Here is an 11085-nt window from a genome sequence, read left to right on the forward strand (position 1 = left end):
CAGAGGGGCCGCTCTCCTCCTGGGGCAGCCGGCAGCGGCTTCCCACGGGCCCTGGAGCCACCTTCACGGCCTCCGTCTGCAGCATCTGCCTGAGCTTCTCCACCCTGGGACTCAGCGGGGAGCAGCCATGAGTCTGGGGTCTCTCACTAACAGGCCTCCCTGCTCCCCCGATCTCCCCTCCGCTGGGGCAACTCCCCCTCACCGCACGCCCCACCCTGGGGCACAGGGACTGCAATCTACCCCACGGGCAGGAGCTCCCAGGACAGGCTGCTCCCAACGTTCCCATCAACACTGAAGCACTGGGACACCGGGGGAGTCTCATCCTTTCAGAGCAGTGGGGTTTGCAGTGAGTTTGGACCAGCAGCTCCCCGCTCCGCCCCAGGCCACACTCCCTGCCAGGCTAGAGAAAGAACAGAACCCGGGAAGGAGTCTGAGCTTGTCCTGGGAACCCCCAGCTAAAGTTCCCAAGGTCCCAATCACATGAGTCCCCCCACTTCTCACCGATTTCAATGACTGGGGTTTCTGGGTGTTCAGCATCTGGCAGGGTCTGGCTCCCCCAGAGACTCAGCCCTGGAAACAGTCTCCTACAAGGGGAGGCTGGGAGCCCCATGGCTGGGACATTTCCCCCACACTGGAGATGGCTCTGGAGAAAACCCGGCAGGAAACGCGCTGCCCTGGCCCAGAGCGAAGGGCTGCAGGGGGCTGTGTTAGCAAATCTAGTCTCCTCAGGAGGAGATTCCCCCCATTTCAGCTCCTCCCCAGGCAGAACAGGGATATGCTACATGCCACTCACTTGCTCGAGATGGCGTGGAGCTGGGGGGCAGATGCTCAGAGTTGGTCCGTCCCAGGCCCTCTTCCTCGCTTTCCCGCAGCGATGTGAGCTGGGAAAGGGGCTGCACTGGGGGTGCAAGGCCCTGCCAACAGGGCTGGGTGCAGAAACCGGGAGACGGACCGTGGCTGTGAAAACAATACGATGTTTTATTGCCAAGGGATGGAGAAACTTTACCTACATGGGTCACTAGCTGGGCTTGAACCCAGAATGAAAAGGGGATGGAATTTTCATGGCAATCGTGGTCAGTGGCAGATTGAAGACCAGAGCCCGTGCTCTCCTGGCTCCCAGCCTGGTGTACCTTCCCCAAGGCTGCAGGGTGCGTTGAGGGTGACCTGTCCCCACTCCCCACAGAGACAGAGACAAGCTGGGAGCTGCATGATGCTTGGCCAGGCTGGGTTTCCTGGGTTTTGCAAAGCCCCCTGCTTACTTTGACCGCAGTAGATTTCACGTGCAGATTAGAGACAACGTGTGATGGACGCAGGAAGAGACGAGACATCGTCAACTTCCTGTAGCTGGAGCCACCAGCCGAGTTTCTTATTTGGGGCTTGGTGGAACTGGGCACTGGGGTGTTGGAGACAGGGCTGAGGGGCCCCTTGCTACCCCATCATGGCATCTGCTCCCATCATCCTCTACCTCTGTGAGTACCAGAGATAACCAGGGCGTGTATCCATGTGGGTTGCTGGGGGGTATCTGAGACCAGGGCATGTGTCCGAAGGGAGTGGGGGGCGCAAGTCTGAGACCAGGGCATGTGCCCATGGTGGGAGGAATCTGAGACCAGGGCTTGTGCCCATTGGGCGAGGGGAACTGAGTCACTCTGGCTTCTGGTCCCTAACGGGCCCTCTCCTTTCCAGGCTGCTGGCTGGCCAGGCAGAGCAAGGTGTCCGGTCGTGAGTATCTGTGGGGCAGGGCGTTCAGGACGGGGAGGGGAAGGGGGAGAGGAAAAGAGGAGCTGAGCCCTGAACCTTCACCCCCAAAATCAGTTCAACCTCCTTGTGTTTATCCCAGGGGGCTGAGATCAGAACCTGCCCCCACTGTAGTCAGGGGTGACCCCTGATTGATCAGGGAGGGGGGGTTTAGGGTGACCAGACCTCCCGTTTTTAAAGGGACAGTCCTGTATTTAACCCTCCTGCAGGTGTCCCAAGTTTTTCTTAAAAACAGGCAAATTGTCCTGTATTTTCTGTCTCCCCCTCACATCAGTACTGGCCAGATCCCTGCTCGCCAGCCGCCTGCCCACCAAGGGTGAGTGGCGGGCCCAGTGGCCGACGATGGGGTGGGTGTGCAAGGCTGGTGGCAGGCTGAAGATGGAGCGTGTGGGGCCGGCCGCTCCCCTGCCGGTCCATCAGCGCAGCCCCCACGGCGTGACGGCTCTCGATCAGCAGGGCCCTGCCCCCCCGTCCTGTTTCCGCCCGGCGCGAGCTGCGGTGGCTGGTGGGGGTGGGCAGGTGCCAGGCTGAGGCCGGTTACGTGTTACCTCTGCTGCCCACCCATCAGACCTCGACGTGCTCCCGCTCTCGCTGTCCTCTCCCTGCTTTGCCCCTTCACCCCCCCACCCCGCCCCCGCCCCGCTGCTCCTCCATATCCCCCCGGCGGGGTGCAGCCCAACCCAGCGCTGTGGGGAGAACCAGCCCCTGGTCGGCTCACTGAACTCACCTACAGCCTGGCCGGCAGGCTCCTCCCTGGAGTCCTGGCTCCCAGGCTGCAGGGCCCCATTAAATAGATAGAGGGGTACAGAGGTTTGCTCTAGATTTAGGTCCTCGGGCAGTTTCAGTCGCAGATCCCAGGAATCTCTGGGATCTCGGAGAGGTTCCTCTGGCTGGGTTTTCCCCCAGGGGCCCCATCTCTGGGACTGTGGAGCAAGGACGGGGCGCAGTGACTGTGCCGGGGTCTGTCTCACGGCCTTTCTCCTTCTCCCTGCAGAGCTCAGCTACCCCAAACCCTCCATCTCCCTGAGCCCCAACGGGGGGGGGTCACCCTGGGGGGAGCTGTGACCATCCAGTGTTGGGCTCCATTCCAGAACGTGAGGTTCCTTCTGTACAAAGATGGAAAGCCGAACACGCGGCAGGACATGGAACCGGCTGGGAATCTGGCCGAGTTTTCCATTGGCAGCGTGAGCCGGAGAGATGCAGGGACCGACAGCTGCTATTATCAACCCAAAGGGTACCCGTTCATGCGGTCGCAGCCCAGCCACCCCGTGGAGCTGGTGGTAGCAGGTGAGGGGCCCGGCTCCACGTCCCCGCTCCCAGCCCCACACCCAGCCAGACCCTCGGGGCAGGGGCATGTGCAAGGGGGGAAGCAGGCACAGGGCCCCCCCGAATCAGTGGGGCCAGAGCACAGAACTCCTCCGGGGAGCAGAACCAGCTCCTCTGGCTGCGGGGGGCACACAAAGTGCCCCTCCAAAAGCAGCCACATTTTTATTCCTGTGCGTGCCCCTGACCAGGGGGTCTCTGAGCCAGGCTCTGCCCCTGAGCCCTGGGCCCAGCAGAGGGGACGCCTGGGTCGGGGGCAGGGACGGAACCACTGGTGGGTTCCCCAGCAAGGGGCAGCAGCAGCTGCTGGAGGTTCAAGGCCGAGGGAGGGGGGATCCCTGCCCCAGGGGGAGCTGCACAGCAGGGGCTTTTCCCAGGGGGAGGCTCCCCCGGCTGCTCCCGCCCCGGGGGCGCACAGAGGAGTCGGGGCCCAGGGGCTGCCCCGCCCCCAGCCTGTGACTGTGTTCCAAGGCTGGCTGGGTGATGCCCACCTGGGCTGGGGGCTGTCAGGTTAAAGCGCAGTGGGAGCTGCACACGGTGGCTGCTCAGAAGCGGCCTGGAAACAGCTGCTGTGGGGAGACCCCCAAGGATTCCTGGGCAGCAGCGGAGGTGGGGGCAGCTCGAGCCTGGGGCGGGATTTTTTTGTGGTGGGGAGAGAAAGAAAACAGCCGGGGACAGCGGCTCCTCCCTACACCCCCAGCGCTCCTGGGGGAAAGGGCTGGTAGAGTTTGGAGGGAGGCTGCCCAGCGCCGGGAGAGAGACACCAGCAGCCAGCGAGGGAGCAACCGGCACCAGAAATGAAGGGACCCAGCGAGCGGGGAGCCAGTGGAAAGGGGCCCGGTGGCCGAGCTGTGTCGTCGAAGGGCGCCCGGCTGAGAGCTGGCAGGGAGAGAGTCCCGTTGAGCAGGGGCAGAGATGGCAGGAACAGCGGGAGGCAGACAGAGGAAAGACAGAGGCAGGGGGGGGAAAGTTAAAGGACGAACCCAGTCGTGAAACACGAAGAAATGAGTCTCTACGTTACCTAAGCAATAGTTAGAAAACCGCAAGAGAAGTCAGGCATGAATGAAACGTCATGGAAATGAGCTGCGAGCAAAGAGAAACAGGCTGAAGAAAAGAGGAGGAAGTGAGCTGTAGCGAAAGTAAAGCCAATAGTACGGACAAAACGTCCGCCCAGCACCTTCAGGTGCAGCGAGAGGAAGGAAACGTAGCGCGGGGGGTTCTGGCCTCGTGCCTCGGACGTTCCAACTCCAGACCCTGGTGCTCCACGAATGGAAATTGTCGCCCATAACGTGGGTTGAAGTCAGCCAATGGTGGCTCCTGTTTAAGCGAGCTCAGCAATCGTTCCCAGTGGGACCCGACACAGCGAACTCTGACTCATTTGGAGGGAGGGATAGCTCAGTGGTTTGAGCATTGGCCTGCTAAACCCAGGGTTGTAAGTTCAATCCTTGAGGGGGCCATTTAGGGATTTGTGGCATAAATTGAGGATTGGTCCTGCTTTGAGCAGGGGGTTGGACTAGATACCTTCTGAGGTCCCTTCCAATCCTGATATTCTATGATTCTATGATTTGTGATCATTCCCCACTGAACTGATTTCTCCTTCCCCAGCTGATGGAGATAAAACGCAATTGGCCTCTAGGTCGCCTCGGCCCCTCCTTGCCCTGCCCCAGCCACCCCTCCATGGGCTCCTGGCAGATGGATCCGTGCCATTGCCCTGCTGAGGGGTGGGGGGCCCCCGAGGCTCTTGTGTCGCTAGCCCAGCTCTCTCGCTCTTGGATTTGGGGGAAAAACATCCAGGAGACTCTCTCCCCCGTCACTGGGGCCGGGCTGTGGGGACGGGGTGCAGTGACCGTGCCGGGGTCTGTGTCTCACGGCCTGTCTCCTCCTGCCTGCAGAGCCCAGCTACCCCAAACCCAACATCTCCCTGCTCCCCAGTGAGGGGGTTACCCCGCGGGGAGCTGTGACCGTCCGGTGTGAGTGTCGGTGTCGGGGAGCGAGGGTCTTTCTGAGTAAATCTGGAGACCCGGACGCACAGCACGTGACAGATTCCGCGGGGGACTTGGTTGAATTTCTCATCCACAACGTGAGCCGGAGAGATGCAGGGAGCTACAGCTGCCGATATAGCACCAAGGGGGGCCCGCCCGTCTGGTCGGAGCCCAGCGACCCCGTGGAGCTGGCGGTAGCAGGTAAGAGGCCCGGCTCAGTTTTCCTGCTCCCAGCCCCACACCCAGCTGGGCCCTCAGGGGGTCTTGGCCCCAATGGGACACTCAGAGCCAGACTCTGACCTGAGCCCTGGGCCCAGCAGAGGAGATGCCCAGATGGGGGCACAGAGTGGGGACGGAGTCACTGGGGGGGTTCCCCAGCCAGGGGACAGCAGCAGCTGCTGGAGTTTCAGGGCTGATGGCTGGGTGCTCGATTCCCTCCCTTCCGCGTCCCAGCCGATGCTCTTTTTCATCCCACAGAGGGAACCAACCCAGCTGGGACCCAGCAGCCTGATCCCCCCATGACGGAGCCGGCGGGAGAAGGTGAGCCGGAGAAATGGAACAATTCATCCCCCAGGGAAGAGGGCTCCCCGCTCAGACACCCACAGGGCCATTCGGGCCGTTTGGAGGGGGATGGTCCCTGCAGACAGAACTGATGGGTTCAGTTCTTCTATACAGAGGGTGATGGACAGATCCATGGGGACAGACGGCCACAGATCAGTGAGAATATGGGTCCTTGGGAATGTAGGGTGATGGAGAGAGGGGAGCACGTCTGGTGAGGGATAGAAAGATGGACTAAGACCTTGTCTACATGAAAACGGGACCCAAAATGACGAATCCCCTGTGGTTCCCAACCCCCACTAATGATCTCAGAGCGAGTCTGGGCTGTTGGAATTCGCGCCCCCTGGTTCGATACAGCCCTGTTGGGCAGGGAAGATCCCCTTTAGCTCTGTAGATACAGGGACATTCCTCCTCTGAAATAGGCACAGCCAAACCCAGACCTGCTCTGCAGTGACTCCAGGTATGAATGGCACCTGACTTGGGCAAGGACCGTCTCTGTGTTGTGTGTCCGAACAGCTCCGAGCACACGGGGGAGCTGGCCCATGACAGGGGCTCCTGGTAATTAATACAAGTCAGTAATGATTTTGGTTCCAGTTTCCGTGGAGCCAGGCAGGGCCTGTATCTGTGCTCAGGGTCTTGCTGGGCTGATCTTCCCCATTCTGGGATCCCCAGGGGTGCTGAACCGACCACCCCCCACATTGCCCTGCCCCTGACAGACGCTGGTTCTATTCCCGCAGGGGGAACCAACCCGACTCAGCTGGGAACGGTGCCAGCTCCCACCTGCCCAGGCAGCGTGGGGCCAAGTTGGGGGCAGAAAATGACCATCAACCCCCCCACGAAACAGCTTTGTGCACCCTAAGGAGCCGCCCCTGGGGGGAGCCACAAAGGGCTGGCTGGGTGTGATGGGGGTAGATCCCTACAGCGAATGTCCCATCTGAAACCTCCCATGGGACACATTTCTTATGTGGGGGGGTTTCATTGGACAGATGCCAGATTGGCTTGGCAGGGGCAGGGCCCGGGAGAGCTTCTCCCCAATGCACAGTCCCACCCTGGAGCCCCACAGACCGGGATGTCGTGCTGCCCATCGGCACAACAAAACCACCCCTGTCGGGCACCGCTCAGTGCATATCCCACTGGGAGAACAGGGCCAAGGAAGGAGACCCAGGGATAATGATCCCTTGTATCCCGTCTGTCGGCCTGAGTCTGCAGACTGCCCAGGGGAATGGCTCAGAAGCAGAGCTCCGCCTTCGGTGGGGTGCTGCCCAGTGGGGCATTAACCCTGGAACCTATCAATCCAGATAGACATTGTGTTAACACTTGAACCCACCAATTCAGAGTGACACATCGTTGACTCTGGAACCTAATGACGGCTGTCACAATGACAGCACCATTACCTCTTCGGCTGCTGATCACTTCACCAGGGCATGGTTCTCCCAATGATCTCAAAGTGCCCTCCCCAGCCAGAAGTCCCCTCCCACTGCCATCCGCCCACCCCTATGGTTTCTGCGTAGAAGTGAGCTGAAGCTGCTGAGAAATTCCCAGGACAGGGGCAGGACCTGAGGGCAGGGGGGCGGGTGCTGCAGGATCCGGGCCCAGCTGGCTTCACAAGCATGGGGCCTGAGGTAGACCCCCCCCACACACCCTGCCCCTACCCCAGTACAGCCCTCTGCCTTTGGGAGGGAACCCCCTGACCACTATTACCCAGATCCCTCTGCACCTGCCCCTCCCCCCATTAGCCCCAAAGCATGTTCTTCTGTGGGTCCCTGGGTCCTAGAGGGGGAGGGCCTGGGGCAGCAGGTAAAGAACCAGCCGCTCATGGCGCTCACGGCCTGGTGCTGCTTCCCAGGTGGATCGGAACCAAGCGCAGCACCGGATCTGACCCGCCCCATCATGGCCGGGGTGAGCGCGGCGGCCGTCGGCCTCCTCCTTCTCCTCCTGGCCTTCCTCTGCTACAGAAGCACCCGAGGAAGTGAGTGCCCCGCCCAGCGAGGGAAGGGTTAAACCCGCTGCTAAGCCGGGCTGGGAAGGGGTCACGGCTTGGATGGGAGACAGGGAAGGAAACCCAGGGGGTGGGGCAGGGGCCCAGCAGGGGGCGCTCTCCCTTGGCAGAGAGAGCTGGCCCCAAAGCCCCTGGGCAGCACTAGGGGGCGCTGTGCTGCAGTAAGAAGGGCAATGGGGGCACCAGGGGGCGCTGTGCTGCAGTAAGAAGGGCAATGGGGGCACTAGGGGGCGCTGTGCTGCAGGGGGCAGGGACCTGTCTCTAGGGTATCCAGGTTCAGCAGCTGGAAGGGGTGGGGCTCCCCCTGGCAGAGCAGTGGGGGGGATTCTGTCCTGGGCCCCCTGTCCCGGCTGCTCTATAGGGCTGGGGGGCAGGGCTGGTACATGGGGATCCAGGTCGACTCAGGGAAAGCACCAGACCCAAGACAGAGCAGATGAGACCCCAGCTCCGCTCCCCACCCCCGATCTACCTACCCCAGAACGCAGGACTCCTGGGTTCTCTCCCTGGCTCGGGATGGGGAGTGGTGTCTAGTGGTTACAACAGGGGGGGCTAGGAGCCAGGACTCCTGGGTTCTCTCCCTGGCTCAGGATGGGGAGTGGTGTCTAGTGGTTACAACAGGGGGGGCTAGGAGCCAGGACTCCTGGGTTCTCTCCCTGGCTCAGGATGGGGAGTGGTGTCTAGTGGTTACAACACGGGGGGCTAGGAGCCAGGACTCCTGGGTTCTCTCCCTGGCTTGGGATGGGGAGTGGTGTCTAGTGGTTACAACAGGGGGGGCTAGGAGCCAGGACTCCTGGGTTCTGTTACTATCTTTCTCTCTCTTACTCCCCATAGGGAGTCCGAAGCTGCAGGCACAGTCTGTAAGTCACACATGAGGGGGCAGCCATGGAGCAGGGGGGAGGGGTGGGTGTCCCCAGGCAGGAACTGTGTCCTTTGGGGGTGGCATGCTGATGTGGGGTGCAGCACTGACTCACTGAGTGTCTTTGGGGGCACCCTTGCCCCGCTCTGTGCCTCAGTTTACCCCTCTGCACCATGAAGCTAGTGACCCTGCCCCACCCCAGTGCCAGTCTGCGAAGGCCTCAGATGGGGGCTGGGCCCAGGGCTCTGATCTGGACCCAGCCCCTCACCCGGGGTGTGTCTCTATTCCACAGACGCCCTCGTGGGCGAAGGGAAGCAGCTGGATGTCCTGGTAAGTGCCCCCCACTCCTTGACCCCCACCCCAGCACCAATGCACCATCCAGTCTCCCTCGCCCCCCTGCCATCCAGCCCTGCACAGGACCCACCAGAGCCATGTTCTGATACCAGCCCCCAAGACTCTACCTGGCCCCCCTGTACCCCCTCAGGGCAGACACCGGAGCTGGGGATCAGCAACAGGGCTCCCCCAAAGAGGGGCGGGGGATCCAGAACACAGAGAATAAGAGCCTGACCCTGCACCCCCCAAACTCACCTTGACCCCCTCAAACCATCCTTCAAACGTTTGCATTTGTCTGAGGTTTGCAGAGGGTCAGTGGAATTCCATGGGGGGCAGGTGCCGGGTGTGTGTGGGGGGAATTTCCCGGATCTTTGCCCCATGGGGCCCTGTGGGCTGGAGTGGGTGGATGGATGGTGTTGCTGGATTCCCTGGTGGGGCTGTGGGGGAAGAGCAGCTCTCGGGAGCCCCCTGCTGGACAGGAGAGAGCGTGTCAGAGCATCTGTTCCTAGGGGGAAAGGGGGCTGTGGGGGACATTGCTGCCCCCTGGTGACTGAGGTCAGAACTGTCTGGTGTGTGTGGGTCGGTCTTGGCACACACACGCACACACAGGTATGTCTCTCTCCCCTCCCAGCCCCAGGAGCCCGACCCCGAAGCCGAGGGACTCACCTACGCCGAGCTGGACCACCAGGGACTGCAGGCCAAACGAGGGGGCCCGGCCCCTGCCCCCGAGCCCGTCCTGTACGCTGCCATCAATATGAGCCAGGGAGCCCACAGACAGAGCCCCCAGGGTGCAGGGGCGCCCCCCCACCCCCATAGTATGAACCCAGGGGGAGTCATCGCCGCAACGGGGCAGGGAGCGTTGGCCATCAGAGGGTGACAGAGTGATTCCCTCCCCCCAGAGACTGGGCTCAGCTTATAGCCCCCACCCCCGTAGCCCTCCCTCCAGGGGGTGCTGCCCCACCCAGCCCCACGTGTGGGGGACTGGGGGGGCTCAGCACCGGGAGGCAGAGAGGACCCCTCTGGGGTAGGGTGTGGCCAACCCCCCTTCGTTCTACCACTACCCAGTCACCTACTGCAGGATGCTCCATCCAAGGCTGCAGTTGATCACACCGCTGCCACCAGTTGTGACAGAGTCACAGGTCTGATGTTCTGGAACTGCTCTTTATGCAGCCAGCCAGGACTCTGGGGTGGCGCGACTCCCCTCAGGGCACGCTATCCAGGGCAAAAAGCTTCCTCGGCTACGGCCTTCCTGGTCTGACCTCGGAGCATTCAGCATCCCTGTTCCCACCGTGCGCTTCCCCTTGCTGGGTCTGTGACGTTGCACTCCATGTTTTATGTGGAAATATGCTCATAAGTGTGAATATGATGTAACTGGAATATGCTTCATGAAAAAGGTCTCTTGTAAGGTATCATTACAAAACTTATAATCTACTGAGTGTGGTCATCCGATTTGTACATATGTATCATTCTTGTATCTCAAACTAGAAATATGAAGTATAACTCCGAAATCCTGTTGTAATTATGCAAAGTGTGGGCCGTTAATGGTGGTTTAGAATCTTGATGGCTCCCATTAACTTAGGACAATTGGTTGTAAATGGCTCTGTTTACTTGCAAGCCTTCCTGCCTTCTCGTGAGTCAGGCCAGGAAGAATGGAGGCTTGGGGTCTCACAGGACATGTGACCATATCCCCTGGTACTGGAATCCATCTTAAACCTGGTGGTTTTCCATTTAGAAGGAGGGGTGGCGACCAGGGAGACAAAAGATTCCCGCCTTGGGCCAAAGGTATAAAAGGGGGTGGAACAGAACAAAAGGGGCTGCAGTCATGAGAAATCCCCTAGTCACCACATGAGCTGGAAATAACAAGGACAGTAGTAGGGGAAAGGATTGGGCCCAGACTAGGAAGGAGTCGAGTCTGTGAAAGAAGCTTATTGGAACATCTCTGAGGGTGAGATTTACCTGTAATCAGTTTCTTAATGAATTAGGCTTTGACTTGAGTGTTTTGTTTTATTTTGCTTGGTAACTTACTTTGTTCTGTCTGTTATTACTTGAAAGCACTTCAATCCTACATTTTATACTTAATAAAATTACTTTTGTTTATTAATGAGCCCAGAGCAAGTGATCAATACCTGGGGGAGCAAACAGCTGTGCGTATCTCTCTATCAGTGTTATAGATGGTGGGCAATTTATGAGTTTACCCTGTATAAGTTTTATACAGAGTAAAATGGATTTATTTGGGGTTTGGATCCCATTGGGAGCTGGGTGTCTGGGTGCTGGAGATA

General features: G+C 60.0%; 1 protein-coding gene across 1 annotated transcript; it reads left to right on the top strand.

The window, feature by feature from the left end:
* The first annotated feature begins 637 nt into the window (after positions 1-637).
* Positions 638-10863, top strand: LOC140902225 (T-cell-interacting, activating receptor on myeloid cells protein 1-like). The gene is given in 9 exon segments (XM_073322081.2): positions 638-1469; positions 1684-1719; positions 2750-2790; positions 2793-3042; positions 4971-5261; positions 5538-5600; positions 7465-7587; positions 8766-8803; positions 9438-10863. Coding segments are annotated over 9 exon segments (1119 nt in total). The 5' UTR covers positions 638-1438; the 3' UTR covers positions 9684-10863.
* Positions 10864-11085: the final 222 nt, after the last annotated feature.

This window comes from Lepidochelys kempii, chromosome 23 (genome assembly GCF_965140285.1).
Source record: "Lepidochelys kempii isolate rLepKem1 chromosome 23, rLepKem1.hap1, whole genome shotgun sequence".
Taxonomy (NCBI): Eukaryota; Metazoa; Chordata; order Testudines; family Cheloniidae; genus Lepidochelys; species Lepidochelys kempii.